The sequence below is a fragment of the Bufo gargarizans genome, chromosome 9 (assembly GCF_014858855.1).
Source record: "Bufo gargarizans isolate SCDJY-AF-19 chromosome 9, ASM1485885v1, whole genome shotgun sequence".
Taxonomy (NCBI): domain Eukaryota; kingdom Metazoa; phylum Chordata; class Amphibia; order Anura; family Bufonidae; genus Bufo; species Bufo gargarizans.
This window is the reverse complement of record NC_058088.1, coordinates 21,788,769-21,810,978: the sequence shown is the minus strand read 5'-3', so window position 1 is coordinate 21,810,978 and position 22,210 is coordinate 21,788,769. Positions and strand designations below refer to the sequence as shown.

Genomic DNA, 22,210 nt, shown 5'->3' with positions numbered 1-22,210 from the left:
GGCCCTCGGCGTTTGTGTGTACAGTTGGGGGTCCATGTCTAGTATATATAATTACCAGCTCCTTTAGACCGGCGATGTGTCCACGTTATGGCTGGTATTACAGCTCATTCAGTGGAGCCGAGCTGCACTACTAGACAACCTATGGGACTTGTGTGGTGCTGCTTCTGGAGGAAAGCAGCCATCTTCTTCTATCCCACACAAGCCCTTTAAACCTCAGCCTGTCACATGATTCTCACCAGTCTATCTTGGCTCTTTTGCAGTTTCTCTCTCGGAGGTCCTTTGTATATTCTTTTCCATTGTACCTTGTTAGCCCGTTATTCTTAGTACAGTTCTCAGAGGACATGTTTTTCCTTTTCCTGTTAGGCCGGGGACTGTCTTCTTCTGTATTTTTAGGCTTATAAGAGTCTCTGTGGGTCACCTTATTTTTAAGTTTCAAGCGATTTAATGATATGCTTCGCGCCTCCGTGGCCACGTGTACTCCATTGCTGCTCCCAAAGGGTGACAATTCACAGTTTGTTTCAGTTTCACACTTATCCAGATGACCTGCCTCCGTGTGGACATTGGTATCGGCATCTTGATGCTCCACCACTGGACTATCTAAAGTTATCTCATCTCCACTGGTTGCCGAGTCATCTGCAGGATCATCGTCGTCATCATCATCATCATCATCATCATCATTTCCGGCGGTATCTGTACAGACTGGCTTCTCTTCCACACTCGCGTCTTCACTGTCTATACTCGCCCTTCTCTCACTAGGCTCTTCTGTGCAACTTTCTTCTTGGAGCACAGGAGACCCGGGTGGATCACTACCAATCCCCCCATCATCTCCCTCACACGACAGATCATCTCTAGGTTCTGTGCCGTCTTCACCATCTTGTTCAGAGTTGTCTTTTTCCACTGATGACATCGGCATATCGGACAATAAACACTCTTCAGTGCTTTTCTGCTGTTCAGTATTCTCTTTGCAATTCAAAAACTCATCTGCATCTTGGTTCACTTCCTTTAACCCATCGTCCACAGGACTTAGCACCAGGTTATTGTGTTCTTCATCATCCTCCTCCACCTGACCTCCAGCGTTAGTGGTGGTGACACAGGCCTCCTGCTCTTCACTTTGCTCATCATCAGACTCTGCTTTTGCAGGGCTGTCATTGCTTGCTGGGAGGTCGGGAGAAACTGAAAGCTGCGCCTCCACCTCTGACTCCATGGGTGTATTCGAAGAGTCTTTATCATGGGAAGAAGATGTAGATACTGGAGAAGATTCCTGTTCTGTTGCTTCTTCCTGTTCATCCATTGCATTGTCGTTATCCTCACTGCCTCCTTTGTCTTTTTCCACATCCCCCTCACCAACGGACGCCATATCCATCTTCTGGTCGGCTTCATTTTCTTGCTCAGCAGGAATCTCCTCTAAATAGGAAAGAAAGGAATACAAAAAAAATGTATGTAATAAAACCACATTTCTTGGGTTAACCTCACATTTTATTAAAGAGGTTAAGCGAGACTTCTATACTGATGACGTATCCTCGGGTCAGACATCTGGGACCACCGCCGACAAGCTGAGAAGGCACTGGTGCTCGCAGTAGCGCCGCTGCCTTCTCGTATCATTTCCTAGGACACTGATGACACGTTTATCGGTCACGTGGCCTCGGTGCAGCTCAGCCCTAACTAAGTGAATGGAGCTGAGCGCGATACCAAGCACAACCACTATACAATGTAGAGCGCTGTGTATGGTGATCAGGCCGCATGCTAACAGTAGCGCTAGTGTCTTCGTAAACCGCTGATTGTGGGGGTCCTGGGCGTCTGACCCCCACCGATCAGATACTGATGACCTATCCAGTCATCAGTATTAAAGTCTCGGAAAACCTTATAAAACAAATACAAAATTTTTCATTATTATTTTTTTTACACTTTTGTAAATTTAAAGGGGTTGCCAGCTTTATTTATATTGATGGCCTATCTTCAGGGTAGGTCATCAATATCAGATTGGTGAGGATCCGACTCCTGGCACCCCCCGCCGATCTGCTATTAACTACCTATTTTGAGGATATCAATATAAATAAAGTGGACAACCCATTTAAGGGGATTATCCCACAAAAAGGATTTATTCTCTATCCATAGAACAGGGGATAAATATCTTATTGCGGGGTGTCTGAATGCTGGGACCCCCAGCGATCCTGAAAACGAGGGTCCCAATTCCCCTCTCTGAAAGGAATGGTAGACTGGCATGTGCACTACCCCTCCATTTAGAGAAGCTCCAGTCTCGGGATCGTTATGTTTCCCAGCGTTCAGATATCAATACTTTATTTCCTCTGTATCTTTGTGGCAATTATCTGATAATCATCTTTTTCTCATTGGTTTAGCAATCTGTATCATTCTGCTCCTAGCGCAAAGGCGATCTGCTCTCCGCCCCTTTACACACAGCAGCCAATCAGCAGGGAGTGAGCATCAGCGTGAACCAATATTGAGACAGGGGGTGTGTCTCAGCCCACCTCAGTCTCCCCCTAGGCACTGCGGCTAAACTGTAGCCATAGATTACAGCTCTGCCCTAATGGGGCCGAGCTAAAAAGCAACTAAAGAGCAAGATCTGAGGAAGATGGCAGACAATCATCCCCTGTAGTTACAGACTTGCATATCATTTTTATGCTCCTGGATGGACAGTCACCTTAAAGGGGTTGATCACTTACATACAAGTATGACCTGTAGGCAATCAATAGAGCCGCGTCGGTCCGACTCCTGGCACCCCTGCCCATCGGCTGTTTGAAGAGAACACAGTTCTGCTCCTTCCCGTTGCAGTGAACGGGGACTGGGAGGAGCAGTGATTATACCTGCTCACAGATGCGATGTCGAAGTCAAGCAGGTAAGCTACGGTCTCTTCAAAAAGGTTGATTAGTGGGGGTTCCAGGAGTCTTCTTTTAGAAATGCTAGGATATATGTCCACAATTCTGTCCCAGGACAGTTCTGACATAGCAGCGTGGTGAACAGCACTGGTCTACCCAGTACAGAAACTGGACGCATCGTATGACCAGAGCTTTAACGGATAAGGAGTGTTTAACGTCACCATCCAGCGCCTCACCTTCCTCATTCTCCCCCTCCTCACTCTCCGGCATTTTATTACTTTCCTCCAGTTCTTCCTCAATATCAGTCTCAGAATCTTGTGACTCCTCTTCTTCCTCTTCTGACCCCGATGACGACTGTCGAATCCTTTCAGATCCCTGTCCATGGAGAATAGGAAAATGTTGCTGTAATATAAGACTAACCTTCTTTAGGCTGTAAATCTACTTTATACCAGTGGTCTCCAGCCTGAGGCTCTCCAGACGTTGCCAAACTACAATTCCCAACGGTGGTCTGGCCAGGCTGGGAGTTGTATTTTTTATTTATTTTTTATTTTTTAACAGCTAGAGAACCACAGGTTGAAGACCACTGCTCTATCTGTAAAACATTACAACCACCCGCATGTCCGGGCAGCGGACGGCTGGTACCATATAGGCTTGTATAGGGGGATTGCGGCTTCTGCTGCTAGAATGAAAAAAGGTCATGTGAAAAGTAAGAAGAAAAAAAAAAAAAAAGTAAGAAATGGGTAAAAACACTCCATGAAATTGGTTGGCAGGTCACATACCCTTTCTAACGGAATGCTAGTATAGTGGTCCATGTCCCTTACACAATAATCAATTTAACCTAAGCCTGATAGGGGCGTTAAAATAAAATAAACAAACTTTATTGGCATCACTGGTTTAACCCCTTAAGGACCCTGCCATATTTCACCTTAAGGACTTGGCCATTTTTTGCAAATCTGACCAATGTCACTTTATGTGGTGATAACTTTAAAACGCTTTTACTTATCCAAGCCATTCTGAGACAGTTTTCTCATCATGTATTGTACTTCATGACAGTGGTAAAAGCGAGTCAAAAAAAAAATAATTTTTATTTCTAATCTAAATTTGCAAATTTCTCTACTTTTATAATAGAAAGTAATACCTCAGAAAATAATTACTTTACAGTCCCCATATGTCTACTTCATGTTTAGATCATTTTGTGAATGCCATTTTATTTTTTGGGGGACGTTACAAGGCTAAGGGTACTTTCACACTTGCGGCCGGATGGATCCGACAGGCTGTTCACCTTGTCGGATCCGTCCTGCGGCTATTTCGCCGTGCCGCCGCTTCGTCCCCATTGACTATAATGGGGACGGGGGGCGGAGCTCCGGCGCAGCACCGTGAAAGCCGCCGGACTAAAAAGCCTGACATGCAGTAATTTTAGTCCGGCAGCCTTTCACCATGCACCGCCATGCTGCGCCGTAGCTCTGCCCCCGTCCCAATTATAGTCAATGGGGACGAAGCGGCGGTCCGGCGAAATAGCCGCAGGACGGATCCGACATGGTGAACAGCCTGTCGGATCCGTCCTGCCGCAAGTGTGAAAGTACCCTTAGAAGTTTAGAAACAAATCTTTAAATTTTTCAGAAAATGTCCAAAACCCACTTTTTCAAGACCATTTCAGGTCTGAAGTCACTTTGTGGGGCCTACATAATAGAAACAACCCAAAAATTACCCCATTTTAGAAACTACACCCCTCAAGGTATTTAAAACTGAAAATAGAGAACATTTTTTGGCAGATTTTCCACTTTAATCCATTTTTTCCAGATACAAAGCAAGGGTTAACAGCCAAACAAAACTCAATATTTATGGCTCTAAATCTGTAGTTTACAGAAACACCCCATATGTGGCCGTAAACTGCTGTAAGGGCACACTTCAGGGCGCAGAAGGAAAGGAACGCTATACGTTTTTTTGGAAGGCACATTTCACTGGGACAAGTTTAAGCTGCCATGTCCCATTGATGCACCCCTGATGCACCCCTAGAGTAGAAACTACAAAAAAAAAAAAAAGTGACCCCATTTTTGAAACTACAGGATAAGGTGTCAGTTTTGTTGGTACTATTTTAGGGTACATTTGATTTTTGGTTGCTCTATATTACACTTTTTGTGAGGCAAGGTAACAAAAAATAGCATTCATCTGACAGGTTAGATCATGTGGTATTTTTATAGAGCAGGTTGTTACGGACGCGACAATACCAAATATCAGTACTTGTTTTTGGTTGTTTGTTTCAGTTTTACATAAAGCTCTTTAAAAAAAAAAAATTTTTTTTGTGTCTCCACATTCTGAAAGCCATAGTTTTATTAATTTTTTGGGCGACTGTCTTATGTAGGAGCTAATTTTTTTCGGGATGAGATGACGGTGTGATTGGTACTATTATAGGGTGCATATGACTTTTTGATTGCTTGCCATTACACTTTGTGATGTAAGGTGACAAAAAATGGCTTTTGCACTATATATATATATATATATATATATATATATATATATATATATATATATATATATATATATATATATATATTTTTTACAGTATTCACCTGAGGGTTTAGGTCATGTGATATTTTTATAGAGCAGGTTATTACGGACGCGGCGATACCCAATATGTATATAACTTTTTTTTTTTTTTTACTTAAGTTTTACACAATAACAGCATTTAAAAAAAATAATAATTTAATTGTCTCCATATTCTGAGCCATAGTTATTTTTATTTTTTGGGCGATTGTTTTAGGTGGGGGCTCATTTTTTGCGGGATGAGGTGACTTACATTGATACTGTTTTGTCGGGCATACACCTTTTTGATTGCTTGGTATTGCTTTTAGTGATGTAAGGTGACAAAAAAATTGCTTTTTAGCACAGTTTTTATTTTATTTATTTGTGTTCACCTGAGATGTGTTTTGATCAAAATATATTGGTTAAGTGTCTCAGATATTATCAGAGTCAGGACTTTGTCCATATATAATGCTTGCATCTACTTTACTAAGTGCATTATTATCTTATTTCTGTGATTTTCACCTGAGGGGTTAGGTCATGTGATTTTTTTTATAGAGCTGGTCAGTACAGACGCAGCGATACCCAATATGTATACTTTTCTTTTTTCCCCTATTTTTTACAAATTGTTTTTACTTTATTTTGGGAAAAAGGACGCTTTTTTTTTTTTTACTTGAAACTTAATTTTTTTTTGTAAAACTTTAATTTTATTTACTTTTTTTCACTATTATTTGTCCCACTCTGGGACTTCAACATTACAGGGTCTGATCCCTGTTTCCATGCAGCACAATACATCTGAACTGTTGAACTTGTTCGCATATTATCCCTGCCTGAAAGTAACTATGATACTCCGGTGGAAGTATCGGCGCTAGTTACTCTCAGGCAGGGACATTATGTGAACAAGGTCTCCTGTGTATGGCTCCTGACGAAGTGCTAACAATAAGAGCACAAAAACGCGTTGAGCCGTGTGCATTTCATCTTATCCTAAAACCTGGTATAGATCCACAGTACTGGCCATACTAGATGCCAGACTTTAAGCAACATTGAGACTTATAGTTGCGAATCCTAGGGAGGTTACTCGTTCAATTCTCTGGGATAATGGTCTGAAGGCATACCAGTGGCTCCTGTGAGCTGGCCTTCAGACAGGAGGGTTGGAGCCGTGTGTCAGTGTGCTCCAACATACTTTTTGGTTCAGAAACATTCACTGCGTGGTGATTTATTGCTCCATCCAGCCGCACAGTGTCCGCGCCTCTTGAAGCCAGTTTTTTTACACAAGTGAAATTTGGGGCAACACATCCGCAAGTTTTAAACCAGTAATACCATTAAAGTTTATTTTATTTTAACGCTCCTAAACAGGTCACATACCCTTCTAGTTTTCTTCCTGTAACCGTCCTCGTCGTCATCCTGCAATCGTGCATACTTTTTGATCACATCATCCAGGCGACACATTGCCGTATTACGGTTTTCACGCAGACGCCGCGCCAAACTTGTGTCTTGCTGAGCAGGATCATTAACTGCAAGAAAGTTTACATGTATTAAGTGTTAATGAGACAGAAAAAGACAGAAAGGGATGGAAACAGGTCAGAGTTCTAAGATGGAGGCTTGGACTCTATCACAGTATACATCTCAATACGGTTTTTCGGTATTCAACCATATAACCCTGCCAGAAAGCCCCACAGGGGGCTAAACGCAGCCTAAGGTCTCATGCACACAGCTGTTCTGTGCGTTGGGGACAGAAATTTGCGGTCCCCAATGCACAGGCAACATTTGTGCGGCGGCCGGGACGGATTGAGACCCATTCAACTTAAATGGGTCTGTGATCCGTATGCACTGTAAAAAAATAGATAGAACACTCCGTAGTGCCTCCGTTTCGCACCGCAGCTACAGATTGCAGACCCATTCAAGTGAATGAGGCCTGAGGCTACCTGCACACTTTGCAGATTACGCATGGAAAAACGCAGCGTAATACAGTATTAGCAGAGTGTATGATATTTCCCAAATCTCACGTACACTCGGCTTGTTCGTTCCATCGGAAACTGACCTGCCGTGTGGATTTTCACAGCCTGTCAGCTCTTTGTCCGCTTATTTTGAGTGGATTTCACACTTTTTAACGAAAGGGTGAAATCTGTTGCAAACCCCGATCAAATCTGAACAAAAATGCTCAATTAACACATGTGGTTTTAGTGCATGCATAGAAGTCTGCCCGGAAATTTCTGAAAAACAGCCACACCTGTGTGCAGGTGGCGTAAGGATACTTTCACACTAGCGTTTTTGCTGGATCCGGCAGGGTTCAGCAAAAGCGCTTCCGTTACCGATAATACAACCATCTGCATCCGTTAAGAATGGATCCGGGTTGTATTATCTTTAATATAGCCAAGACGGATCAGTCATGAACTCAAGTCAATGGGAGACTGATCCATTTTCTATTGCGTCAGAGAAAATGGATCAGCCCCTATTGACTTGCATTGTGGGTCATGACGGATCCGTTTTGCTCCGCATCCTATGACTGAAAGAAAACTGCAGCATGATGCTCTCCGGTATGAGAACGGAACGGAATGCATTTTGGAGCACTCCGCTCTGTTCAGTTAAGTTTTGTCCCCATTGACAATGAATGGGGACAAAAACTGAGGCGTTTTTCTCCGGTATTGAGACCCTATGATGGAACTTAATACCGGAAAATAGAAACGCTAGTGGGAAAGTAGCCTAAAACAGACACATACTGACAGCAGTCTGCACATCTATCCACATATTAGTGCTGGTGTACGACTGCTGAGACCACCAGCGATCACAAGAATGTCCCCTATTTGGAGTGCTGCTCCATTTAAAGCCTATGGAACTGCAGAAGATGGTGACGTATAGAGCTCGGCTACCTCCGGCAGACCCATAGAGGTTGAATGAACTAGCCAAGCACAAGCTCAACCAGTGCGCCATTTAAACGTGGGACACAGGACCCCTATGTTGGTGATCTGTCGGGGTTCCCAGTGGTCAAACACCACTGACCAGACACTTATCCTGCGGAGGAGCAATAACTTCTCATTCTGGGACACCAGCTTCACTTAACAAGCAGTCACTGGGTTTACCAGCTACTTAAAGGGAACCTGTCACCAGCGACCTCCTTATCCAGCTGTTTGCACAGACACATCGCGGTCGTTCACCTGATTAAAATGATGCGTTTTCTTTTGTTGATCCGAGGCTCGGTTCCCAAGTTATGATGCTTTTTCTAAATGTGCAAATTAGGCCTTTGGGTGCAACAGCAGCAATGGAGACGACCCATTGCACCGAAGGCCTAATTTGCATATTTAGAAAAAGTACTGTAACTCAGGAACCGAGCCTCGGATTAACAAAAGAAAAATAGCCATGATTCACCTGAATAAAAATCTATGTGAATTAGACAGGAAGGTCAAGCGAATCAACCTTCGGATTCTAGATCTCAAGTCCATTGGTTCAAAACTTCATTTTACTGCTGTACGGAGATGGGTCTCCGTACAGCATTAAAATGTATGGGCTCCAGAGAGGCAAAGTGAGTTATTCCTAATGTCTCGCGGGACTTCGGTATTAGATCATATTTTTCAACTTTAAAGGGATCACCTGGATTTAGATTTTTACATCACTACATCAGTCTCCACAATTTAGTTTAAAATATACTCGTCTTACCCCCATCGTCTCGTCATTTCGGGTAAAAATCGCTTTTATTAATATGCCTTTTACCTCTAAGGAGCCCAAGGGGACGTTCCGCTGTCCGTTGGAGCCCAGCCGCGCCCATTATCTCGGAGCCCAGCACCACCCCTCTTAATTATTCACTCCTCTCCTTGCTTATTTTTTTATTAATTTTTTCCAGTGCGCTGTAATCTCGTGCATGTGCCCTGGTTACACTGGTCCGGGCTCGTGCGCTGCCCTGGCAGCAGCTTCACGTGAGCAATCGCGCATGTGCCGGCTGTCTGCGCACTTTGCTCGACCCGGAAAGGAAGAGTGGAGTGGCGCGAGTTCACCTGACAGGACACTGTGCGGGCCCAGACCAGTGTAACCAGGGCGCTTGCGCGAGATTACTGGAAAAAATAATAAATAAGCGAGGAGAGAATAATTAAAAGAGGGGCGAGGCTGGGCTCCAACGGACAGAGGAACATCCCCTTGGGCTCCTTATAGAGGTAATTTGCATATTAATAAAAGCGGTTTTTACCCGAAATGACAAGACGATGGGGGTAGGACTAGAATATTTTAAACTAAATCATGGAGACTGATGTAGTGATGTGAAAATCTCAGTAGCTAAAATCCAGGTGACAGAATCCCTTTAAAACAAGGATCTGAAGTCGGCTTTGATACCAGGGAACCAGTCAGTTTTAAAATGGTTTTAAAGTTGAAAAATCAAATCCCGAAGTTGTTGACTGAAGTCCCGCAAGACTTTTGGAATAACTCACTTTGCCTCGCTGGAGCCCATACATTTTAATGCTGTACGGAGACTCGTCTCTGTACAGCATTAAAACAAAGTTTTGAAGAAATAGACTCCGGATCGAGGATCCAAAGCTCGATTCGCACAATACATGTAAGGCTACTTTCACACTAGCGTTTTCAGTTCCGCTATTGAGATCAGTCATAGGATCTCAATAGCGGAAGAAAACGCTTCAGTTTTTTCCCAATTCATTGTCAATAGGGACAAAACTGAACGAAAAACGGAATGCTCCAAAACGCATTCCGTTCTGCTCCCATCGCAGACAGAATAACGCTGCAAGTAGCATTTTTCAGTCCGCAATGTGGTGCGGAGCAAGATGGATCCAATGTGATGCAAGTCAATGGGGACGGATCCGTTTTCTCTGACACAATAGAAAACGTATCCGTCCCCATTGACTTTCAATGGTGTTGATGACGGATCCATCATGGCTATAGAAGACAATACACTGAAGATAAGGAAAAGGCAGAGTTACTAAACTAAAATAAACGGGGTTATTAGCTCTGTATATACTAAAGAGAAAGGAGCGGATATCTGTGGCGTCGGGGCTGTTAGCCAATTGAGTATATCACTGGCTGTACCAACTGTAGATATGGTCCAAGAGAAGTTAAATAGGGTAAAAGTAAATAAGGCTCCGGGTCCAGATAGCGTACACCCAAGAGTGCTTAAAGAGCTCAGTTCAGTCATTGCTGTGCCCCTGTTTATAATTTTTAAGGATTCTCTAGGGACTAGTACAGTGCCAAGTGATTAGCACAAAGGCAAACGTGGTGCCCATACTCAAAAAAAAGATCAAGGTCCTCCACAGGTAATTATAGACCAGTTAGTTTAACTTCTGTTGTGGGAAAAATGTTTGAAGGAATCTTAAGGGACTATATACAGGAGTACGTGACTAATAATATTATAAGTGATAACCAGCATGGGTTTACCAAGGACAGAAGTTGTCAGACTAACCTGATTTGTTTTTATTAGGAGGCGAGTGGTAGCCTGGACAGAGGGTCGGCTGTGGATGTAGTGAGGTGAGTGTTTGCTTGAACAGAGGGGCGGCTGTGGATGTAGTGAGGTGAGTGAGTAGCCTGGACAGAGGGGCGGCTGTGGATGTAGTGAGGTAAGTAGTAGCCTGGACAGAGGGTCGGCTGTGGATGTAGTGAGGTGAGTGAGTAGCCTGGACAGAAAGGCGGCTGTGGATGTAGTGAGGTGAGTAGTAGCCTGGACAGAAAGGCGGCTGTGGATGTAGTGAGGTGAGTGGTAGCCTGGACAGAGGGGTGGCTGTGGATGTAGTGAGGCGAGTAGTTGCCTGGACAGAGGGGCGGCTGTGGATGTAGTGAGGCGAGTAGTTGCCTGGACAGAGGGGCGGCTGTGGATGTAGTGAGGTCAGTAGAAGCCTGGACAGAGGGGCGGCTGTGGATGTAGTGAGGTGAGTGGTAGCTTGAACAGAGGGGCGGCTGTGGATGTAGTGAGGCGAGTAGTTGCCTGGGCAGAGGGGCGGCTGTGGATGTAGTGAGGTAAGTAGTAGTCTGGACAGAGGGGCGGCTGTGGATGTAGTGAGGTCAGTAGTAGCCTGGACAGAGGGGCGGCTCTGGATGTAGTGAGGTGAGTAGTAGCCTGGACAGAGGGTCGGCTGTGGATGTAGTGAGGTGAGTGGTAGCTTGAACAGAGGGGCGGTGGTGGATGTAGTGAGGTTAGTGGTTGCCTGGACAGAGGGGCGGTTGTGGATGTAGTGAGGTCAGTAGTAGCCTGAACAGAGGGGCGGCTGTGGGTGTAGTGAGGTGAGTAGTAGCCTGGACAGAGGGGCGGCTGTGAATGTAGTGAGGTGAGTAGTAGCCTGGACAGAGGGGCGGCTGTGGATGTAGAGAGGTGAGTGGTTGCTTGAACAGAGGGGCGGCTGTGGATGTAGTGAGGTGAGTGAGTAGCCTGGACAGAAAGGCGGCTGTGGATGTAGTGAGGTAAGTAGTAGCCTGGACAGAGGGTCGGCTGTGGATGTAGAGAGGCGAGTGGTTGCTTGAACAGAGGGGCGGCTGTGGATGTAGTGAGGTGAGTGAGTAGCCTGGACAGAGGGGCGGCTGTGGATGTAGTGAGGTGAGTAGTAGCCTGGACAGAGGGGCGGCTGTGGATGTAGTGAGGTGAGTAGTAGCCTGGACAGAGGGGCGGCTGTGGATGTAGTGAGGTGAGTAGTAGCCTGGACAGAGGGGCGGCTGTGGATGTAGTGAGGTGAGTGGTAGCCTGGACAGAGGGGCGGCTGTGGATGTAGTGAGGTAAGTAGTAGCCTGGACAGAGGGTCGGCTGTGGATGTAGTGAGGTGAGTGTTTGCTTGAACAGAGGGGCGGCTGTGGATGTAGTGAGGTGAGTGAGTAGCCTGGACAGAAAGGCGGCTGTGGATGTAGTGAGGTAAGTAGTAGCCTGGACAGAGGGTCGGCTGTGGATGTAGAGAGGTGAGTGGTTGCTTGAACAGAGGGGCGGCTGTGGATGTAGTGAGGTGAGTGAGTAGCCTGGACAGAGGGGCGGCTGTGGATGTAGTGAGGTGAGTAGTAGCCTGGACAGAAAGGCGGCTGTGGATGTAGTGAGGTGAGTGGTAGCTTGAACAGAGGGGCGGCTGTGGATGTAGTGAGGTGAGTGAGTAGCCTGGACAGAGGGGCGGCTGTGGATGTAGTGAGGTGAGTAGTAGCCTGGACAGAAAGGCGGCTGTGGATGTAGTGAGGTGAGTGGTAGCTTGAACAGAGGGGCGGCTGTGGATGTAGTGAGGCGAGTAGTTGCCTGGACAGAGGGTCGGCTGTGGATGTAGAGAGGTGAGTGGTTGCTTGAACAGAGGGGCGGCTGTGGATGTAGTGAGGTGAGTGAGTAGCCTGGACAGAGGGGCGGCTGTGGATGTAGTGAGGTGAGTAGTAGCCTGGACAGAAAGGCGGCTGTGGATGTAGTGAGGTGAGTAGTAGCCTGGACAGAAAGGCGGCTGTGGATGTAGTGAGGTGAGTGGTAGCTTGAACAGAGGGGCGGCTGTGGATGTAGTGAGGCGAGTAGTTGCCTGGACAGAGGGGCGGCTGTGGATGTAGTGAGGTAAGTAGTAGTCTGGACAGAGGGGCGGCTGTGGATGTAGTGAGGTCAGTAGTAGCCTGGACAGAGGGGCGGCTCTGGATGTAGTGAGGTGAGTAGTAGCCTGGACAGAGGGTCGGCTGTGGATGTAGTGAGGTGAGTGGTAGCTTGAACAGAGGGGCGGTGGTGGATGTAGTGAGGTTAGTGGTTGCCTGGACAGAGGGGTGGTTGTGGATGTAGTGAGGTCAGTAGTAGCCTGGACAGAGGGGCGGCTGTGAATGTAGTGAGGTGAGTAGTAGCCTGGACAGAGGGGCGGCTGTGAATGTAGTGAGGTGAGTAGTAGCCTGGACAGAGGGGCGGCTGTGAATGTAGTGAGGTGAGTAGTTGCCTGGACAGAGGGGCAGCTGTGGGTGTAGTGAGTTGAGTAGTAGCCTGGACAGAGGGGCGACTGTGGATGTAGCGTTTCAGGATTTTGCAAAGGCTTTTGATACTGCCCCTCATAGACGTTTAATAAGTAAAGTAAGGTCCATTGGCTTGGAAAGTATAGTTTGTAATAGGATTTAAAACTGTCTGAAGGACCGTGTCCAGAGAGTTGTGGTCAATGATTCCTATTCAGGATGGTCCCAGGTTATAAGTGGTGACCCCAATGTTCAGTGCTGGGTCCTCTATTATTTTATAATTTATTAATGATATCAAGGACGGGATTAATAGCGCCATATCGATGTTTGCAGATGACACTAAGCTGTGTGAAGATGTCCATACACTACAAGCTGACTTGGACACTGAGTGATTGGGCATCAACTTGGCAAATGAGGTTCAATGTGGACAAATGTAAAGTTCTGCATCTTGGTAGTAATAATCTCCGTGCTTCATATGTCCTAGGTGATGTAACACTGGGAGAGTCACTTATAGAGAAGGATTTGGGTGTCCTTTTAGATGGTAGATTAAATTACAGCACAATGTCAATCAGCTGCTTCTAAGGCCACCAGGATATTGTCATGCATTAAACGAGGCATGGACTCGCGGGGCAGGGATGTGATACTACCACTTTACAAAGCACTGGTGCGGCCTCATCTGGAATATGCAGTCCAGTTCTGGGCACCAGTCCATAGAAAGGATGCACTGCAGCTGGAAAAAGTACAGAGGAGAGCGACTAAAATGATAAGGGGCATGGAGGGTCTAAGTTATGAAGATTAAAAGAATTTAATTTATTTAGTCTTGAGAAGAGACGTCTAAGGGGGGACATGATTAACCTGTACAAGTATATAAATGGGCCATACAAAAAATACAGCGAAAAGCTGTTCCATGTAAAATGTGCTCAAAAGACAAGGGGGCGCTGCCTCTGACAGAAGAAAAAGTTTAGTCTCCAGAAGCGTCAAAGCTTCTTTACTGTGTGAACTGAATCTGTGGGATAGACTCCTCAGGACGTGGTCACAGCAGGAACAGTGGACAGTTTCAAAAAGGGTTTAGATGAATTCTGGAAAGTAAGGCTACTTTCACACTTGCGTTCGGTGCGGATGCATCTTGTATCTGCAGACGGATCAGCACAGATAATGCAAACGCTTGTATCTGTTCATAATGGATCAGATTGCATTATTCATGCAAAAAAAAGTCTAAGTCAAAATGGATCAATCTTGACTTACATTGAAAATCAATGGGGGACGGATCAGTTTTCAATTGCACCATATTGTGTCAATGAAAACCAGATCCGTCCCCATTGACTTACATTGTAAGTCAGGATGGATCCGTTTGGCTCCGCATCGTCAGACGGTCACCAAAACGCTGCAAGCTGTATTTTAGGGACTGTCACAAAAAAAAAGCAAAAGAGCAAAAGCAAAAAACAGAGCCCAAACACAGCCAAATTGATGCATTCTGAACGGATCCTTATCCATTCAGAATGCATTGGGGCCGAACTAATCCGTTTGAGCCCTGAAACGGATCTCACAAGCAAACCCAGAAATGCCAGTGTGAAAGTAGCCTAAACAACATAAATGCTTATGAAAATGTGTAGAAATCTGAGTCTCCCCACCGATCCCTTGGTTGAACTTCATAAGCGTATGTCTTTTTCAACCGTATTAAATATTTAACTATGTAACAACCGTATTAACTATGTAACAACGGAAGCGTTTTCGCAGTTCCATGCCGATTCTGCAAAAAACGCTAATGTGAAAGTAGTCTTACCTGAATTGAAAAAAAACTGTAAAGGTCAAACAGCAGAAACCCTGAAGACTGCTGGTGTTCTCTGTCTAGTGATCTGAGGAGGTCTGCCCTTTGAGACTTTCCTACCGAAGTCATGTGACACGTTCCATTTCATGAGGCATACGGAAATCGCCTGTCACAGTACAGCAGCGACATGCCAGAATGACCCCACTCCACTGAATCAGTTATCTGGTACTTTAAAGGGGTTACCCGACTATTTCTGAGCTCTGCCCAGGCCACGTGACAGACAGATGGTCGTGATGTCACTGGCCTAGGGGATAAGCACTGCGGCTTACACATGAGTGGTGGGCCTTCTCAAACACAGATATCAGGCGGTTGCTGCATTTCCTGCACCATAAGACGCACACCCCCCTCCCCCACACCCCCAAAGTCTCCTTTAAACCTAGGTGCGTCTTATGGTGTGGGAAACATGGTATTTTTAAATATTTGCAAGCCACATACAATTTACAAATGGTGTAAAAAATAAATAATTTCAGCCTGAAAAAGACAAGATGGTAAAGAGCAAGTGAGCGAGACCTCCAAGAGGAAACCACCAAATATTTTGTGCCCAAGCATACAGCATTGTGCTCGGCCGTAGATTCCCACTCACCACTTTTATAGGGGTCAGTCAGGTGGCAGCCAAAGTTATAAATCATATCCAAATGTCTCCTGTCCTGGAGCTTGTTACCAAGTTCCCTAAAGGCATCTTGAGACATGCTTTGCATCTGCTTGCGTGACAGTCCTAAGCTATGCTTCTCATTCGCCCGCTCAACTAGTCGGAGGATGTCCCCATAATCGGGAAAGAGGTCTCGGCTACTATTGATGAACTTTTCCAGGCGGCGGTTGATTTCCGGATAACGGGTACCCCTGTAGAGTATTCTCTGCTCTATAACCCGGCCGGTAAAGCTAGAGCAGTCTTTTAGCTCACAAAGTTTGTCAAATATGCGCAGCAATTTGCGTTTGAGTCTGGACTCCTGGATGTAGGAGGAGTCCTCATCTTCAAGGTCCTCCAGACTCAGCTCTTTCTCCTGGAGCTTATTTATCTCCTGAGCGTATGTCCTAAGGAGGTTCTCCAGGTAGCGAATCTGACGCTTGGAGCTGATTTTCTTTACTGGCGCATCCTCTTCTTCCGCATCATTCTCTTTGGGCGTGTCTGCTTTCTCTGTGGCAGCGGGCTGGATGGCTTGTGTCTGAAGGCTGACCTTACGTTTCTGTGAATTCGCCTTAAGGGCAGTGCACAGTTCATTTATGTAAACAAAGATCTTCGATCGCTTGGTTTGCACTCGGGAGAGGCAGCGGCCCAGGGTGTTTCGGAATTCGACAGAGGAGAGATAGGAGGGATTGGCCTTAACGTATCTTCCCTGAAGAAAGGAGATCACCTCCGGGTGCTCCAAAGTCCATTTTGAGCAGTACTCCACAAACTGAAAGAAAAGGACAGAGAACGTCACAAACAGTTTAATGAGGCGAAGGAAAGAGTCACGAAAAATACATTAAATCTGCCTATTTTGCCCTTTAGAACATGGTGATTTATTTTTTATTACCCACCTTTCAAAAAATCCATAACTTAATTTTTCTGATAATATATAATACCCCGATTTTTTTATTTTTTTTCTCTTCATTTAGCAGAATCTGCCTGGTTTTTCAGCTGAAACATCAATTTGCATGCCTTTCCCATATGCCCGAGTTTATGCAAATGAGTTCACGTGACAACACAGTATAGAGAGGTTATTGAATATAATGTTAGGACAATTAGAAAACTGAAGACTTTTCTGCAGGCGTCCGAGGCAGTGAGAGAAGAGTTAGCTGGCATCCACAAAAAGAGTTTTCAATTTTTGTCACCCCAATGATAATGAGACTGGCGCGTTTTTGCTGGATCCTGCAGGGTTCAGCAAAAACGCTTCCGTTACTGATAATACGATCGTCTTCATCAGTTATGAACAGATTATTGTATTATCTTTAACATACCCAAGACGGATCCGTCATGAACTCTATTGAAAGTCAATGGAGAATGGATTTGTTTTCTATGGTGGCAGATTGTGTCAGTGAAAACGGAACCGTCCCCATTGACTTACATTGTGTGTCAGGACGGATCCGTCTTGCTCCACATCCCAGGATGGAAAGCAAGCTACAACATGTTGCGGTTCCCTCTCCGGTATGGGAATACAATTAAACGGAATGCATTTTGGAGCATGCCATTCAGTTTTGTCCCCATTGACAATAAATAGGGAAAAAACTGAAGCGTATTTTTTCTGGTATTGAGCCCCTATGATGGAATACCGGAAAACTAAAATCAAGCAGAAATCAAGCAGAATTGAGGCTCACTGGCTCTGAGGTCCCTCTGGATAGAGAGCTGGTCCTACATGTCTCATTGTGCACCAGGCTGCCATGGTAAGGTATGCCGACTATACCTGTCTGATGGGTAGGGTGTTGGTATACAGCCTTTGTGTTATTGTCTGTCTGTTCTAGGTTATTAATAATGGTTTACTGTTATTCAAAGGTAGCGTAACTATAGAGAGAAAAGATTAATAGGCAAGATAATATCTATAAAATATAGTGATCTAGAAATAGCTAAAAAAAAAAAAAAATAGATGATTGGTAGCATAATAATCATAATAAAGGAGGAGACTAGCAAAGTATAAAATAGTTAACAAAAGAAATGTGTATATAGAAAAAATTGATTAAGATTTATTAACGGGTCTAGAATTAAACAGATGGGGTTAAACAGTTGATAATTAGCTTCTCCCCTTAGTGATCACCCATATGCCTTTTTATGGTGGTCACTATGGGGCCTTAGGCTCGGCCGCCGTAGAAAAGTCCCCCCAAGCAGCAGGGACCCAGCTCTCACATGAGAGCGGTGGCTTTGCTCTAAAAAGCCTGGAGCGGCAGGAGTTCCGATCCGGGCTGTTTAACACTTTACATGCGGCGGGCAATGGCGCCCGCCGCATGTAAAGTGCTGACAGAGGGAGCGGACTCCCTCTGTCTCCCATAGTCACCCCGAAAATGTGATCGCAGGGTGCCGATGTGTGTGAAGGCTGCCTGGGGGTCAGATGTAGGCCCCAGACCAGCCTTGAGTAATTTCCAGAAGGCTGCGCCTCTGTGGCGCAATGTCAGAATAGCATTGCCATTAAAATGCAATGCACTATAGGTACAGTACATTGCATTTTAAAAGCAATCAAAAAGATGTCTGTTATAGTCCCCTTGTGGTAAAAAAATAAAATAAAATGTAATCAATAAAAAAAAAAAATCCCATAAAAAAATATTTTCCATTGAAAAAAAAAAAAAAAAAAAAATTATAGTATAGCCGCGTTCATAACAACCCGGACTACATAAATATCATGTAAAAAATCCCCTACGGTGAACACCGTAAAAAAACTGAATTGATAATTTATTCTTAGTTGCCACATAAAAAAAAAAAAAAAAAAAAAAAAAAGGAACAAGCGATCAAAAAGCGCCATTTACGCCAAAATGATACCAATGAAAAATACAAGCTGTCCCCCAAAAATGAAGCCCTTACACAACTCCATATGAAGGGGAAGGGGCAATGCAAGAACATTTTATATTTATAACGTAAAAACGCAGTGGCAGTATTGCTGTTTTTCCTCATCTCCCTCCCAGAAAGTTAAGTGTACCCCAAAATGGCGCCTTTAAAAACTACAACTTGTCCTGCAAAAAACAAGCCCTCATAAAGCTATATAGACGGGGGGGAAAAAGCATACACAGACTCTTTTCAAACACAGTGGCAAGAGAATAAGAGATCCCATCAAACTGCAAGTGAATCTGGAAGAGAATCTTGCACAGTTTAAAGGGATTCTGTCACCTTGTTTTCGGTTATAGAGATGCGGACATGCACGGCTTGATCGCCGCAATATACCGGTCCTATAGGGCTTTGTGGTTTTATTTTGTTTAAAAAAATGTTTTTAGAAATATGTAAATGAGCCTTGTAAGGTGCCCAAGGGGCTGTACGAACCTTCCTGGTGCCCAGCCACGTCCCCCCTGTGAAGGAGCCCAGCACCGGCTGCGTCCTCCGAATCTCCTCCTTTCGTCACAGTTCGATTGCCGTAATCTCATGATGCGCGAGCTCGCGCATGCGCAGTTCCTTCCCCGAGGCTAATGCCAGTACAGGGAAGGAACACTATACCGGCACTGCGCATCGTGAGATTACGGCAAGCTAACTGTGACGAAAGGAGGAGATTCGGAGGGCTCCTTCACAGGCGTGCGTGGCTGGGCACCAGGAAAGTTCGTACAGCCCCTTGGACACCTTACAAGGCTCATTTACATATCTCTAAAATCGTTTTTTAAACAAAATAAACGCACACAGCCCTATAGGACCGGTATATTGCGGCGATCTAGCCGTGCATGTACGCATCTCTAAAACCGAAAACGAGGTGACAGAATCCCTTTAAACAAGATACAACAGAGATCCCATCGACTATAAATCAAATGTGGTTTATTCCTGGTCAGAGGCTGGAGCTTAATTTTAAGAAAAACAGCCCGTTCTAGGAGAAAGCGTTCAGCTAAGGTTTCTTTTAGCTCAACTGAGATGGAGTCATCTAATTCAGCACCAGAAATGGACAATTCTCTTACTAATGTCAGTGTGAATACCGCATGTATACAAATGGAAGGAGGTGCAACGGGAAGGAAACCAATGACAAAAACCGCCGGGCGGGGAGGAAACCACAGGAGGACGGTGATATCCCTCTCGCCACAAGCAGGGATAAATGATCTCCGAGCGATACATTTATTGTCCGCCATTTTGTCACAGACACAAGAGTCGTTCGCTCCAACATGTCATTTTGATCTATATCGAACAATTATAGATGTCAACAGACGAGCACGAACTCTGACTTTAAAAGAAATTTCCAGACCATGAAGGATTCTCTTGATAATGTTTTGGATGTCCGTACACCGTATAGTTCAGATACATCTATTTCTTCCTTAGATTTCAGGGAATTATTACAAATGACTTCTCTGCAGGAAATGCGCCAAGAGCAGGATGAGACTCACAAACAAAATACAGCAAAAGTTTTTAAAACATCAGTGATTTTTATCCATTACAATAGAGATCTCCTGCCCTGGATCGTTGCCAGGATCTAGTGAAAAAAGATGGAAGTGCGTTATATTACTGAGAAGGGGGAGGGCGGGGAGCACAATTCCACATAGGAGTGGTTTCGACATATCCACGGATGAACACAATGCACTAAATGAATTAATAAAGAGATCGGCTCCAGATGTAGTAATTAAAGAAGCTGATGAGGGTGGAGCAGTTGCTCTAATGGATAGTTGTGTGTATGAATCACTCATTTTGAAAATGTTGGGAGATTCAGCAACCGACTCCCTACTGAAGAGCAATCCTCTCTCCCTCTATCGGAAATAATTGCAGGATTTGGGGCAGTGTGGTTTCGCCATGGGTATTTTGAACCAAAAAGAAATGGAATATATATACACCGGTATTTGTGGAACATCCCATCGTTTCTATCTTTCATGCTTTACCCGAGGCCTCATGCACACGACAGTTGTTTTTTGCATCTGCAAATAGTGCGTCCGCAAAAAAAAATAAAAAATGATGCCTAACCTTGTCCGAAAATGTGAAAAAAGTAGGACATGCACTATTTTTTTGCTGGTATTGGTTCTTACTCTGAGAAGTTATCGGTGGATTCTCTCCTGCAGCCTTTGGTATCGCTGATTCCCGGATATTTGAAAGATTCACATATTGTATTGCAAGCTTGCGACAGTTTAGAGTGGAGTGCTAATTATGAATGGATAACAGCAGCTGTGGTATACAGCGACACCACTATTCACCATCAATTAGCGATACAGGCTTTACAGGGGTTTTTGGTTTCTTATAGTGATTATATCACACAGCTCCAAGATTACTCATGCAACGTTACTAAATTTTTACTCAAGCATCATTTTTTCCATGTTTAATGGGAAGTATTATTTGCAGCGGGCAGCAATTTCTATGGGGGTGAAATTTTTGCCCTCCATAGCTAATATTTTAATGGCTTGATGGGAAAGACTGTTTTTATTTATGGAAGCCCGCCCTTTTTTTTTTTTTAGATAATATCAAGTGGTATGGACGCTACATAGACGATCTGTTGATTATATGGGTCGGCGATGTGGCGGACATTCCAGCTTTAAAGGGGTTCTCCTGGTTCAGAGCTGAACCCGGACATACCCATATCTTCACCCAGGCAGCCCCCCTGAGCCTAGCATCGGAGCATCTCATGCTCCGATGCGCTCCTTTGCCATGAGCTAGATCGCACAGGGCACAGGCTCTTTTGTTTTCAATAACACACTGCCAGGCAGAGGCTTCCGCCCGGCAGTGTGTTCGGTGACATCACCGGGCTTTCTGGCAGCCCCATGGAGAGCTCGGTTCGTCACTAGAACTCCCGAAAATGCCTTTGCCCTGCGTGATTTAGCGCAGGGCAAAGGAGAGCATCAGAGAATGAACTGCTCCGATTCTCAAGTCAGGGGGGCTGCCTGGGTGAAAATAGAGGTATGTCCGGGTTCAGCTCTGAACCCAGACAACCCCTTTAAGTAAATACTTTAACGAGAGGATAGATACAATCAAATTTAGCATCCATCATGATCCGAAATCTGTAGTATTTCTGGACCTGCATTTATATGGTGATGCCACCAATTCAGTAATTTCAACATCAACCCATAGAAAAGAGACGGCTAGCAATACTACCCTTTTAGCGACTTGATGTCACCCACCTCATGTGACAAGGAACATAAGGGGCGAAATGTTGCGAGCAAGACGCAACTCTTCGGATAGTACTGCATTTATGAGGGAAGCAGATAATATCAGTAGCAGATTGCTTACAAGGAATTATGCTACACTATAGAGGAGGCCAAAAAAATGGTCTCTCTCTAGACCGAACGAAATTAATATTTCCCCAAAAGGCAGTTTCGGATAGAAAAAAAAAAAATAGAAAAAAAAAAAATAAATGATAAAAAGGGAAACCAGCAACTTTTCTGACAGGTTACAGTAAGGAATACACAGAGATTTGTAACATCATACAGCGACATTTACCTGTATTAAACTTTGACCAGGAGTGGAAAGGGATAGTCAATGAGGGGGTTAAATGTGTGGCCCTCAGAGACAACCATAGGACAAAAATAATCATCCTCAGTCTTTTCCAGCAACTCCACCTATAGAGGGAGCTACAAATGTGGTAGTAACAGA

General features: G+C 44.7%; 1 protein-coding gene across 4 annotated transcripts in view; it reads right to left on the bottom strand.

The window, feature by feature from the left end:
• The window catches only part of DAXX (death domain associated protein), a 39,028-nt gene that overhangs the window by 2,809 nt on the left and 14,009 nt on the right, over positions 1 to 22,210 (bottom strand). For all 4 annotated transcript variants that reach the window (XM_044306113.1, XM_044306111.1, XM_044306110.1 and 1 more), the window contains exons 3-6: positions 15,632 to 16,442; positions 6,720 to 6,868; positions 3,071 to 3,209; positions 237 to 1,404 (exon numbers count right to left, since the gene is read on the bottom strand). In XM_044306113.1, coding sequence (XP_044162048.1) covers positions 237 to 1,404; positions 3,071 to 3,209; positions 6,720 to 6,868; positions 15,632 to 16,442 — 2,267 coding nt within the window. The remainder of the gene's footprint in view (positions 1 to 236; positions 1,405 to 3,070; positions 3,210 to 6,719; positions 6,869 to 15,631; positions 16,443 to 22,210) is intronic.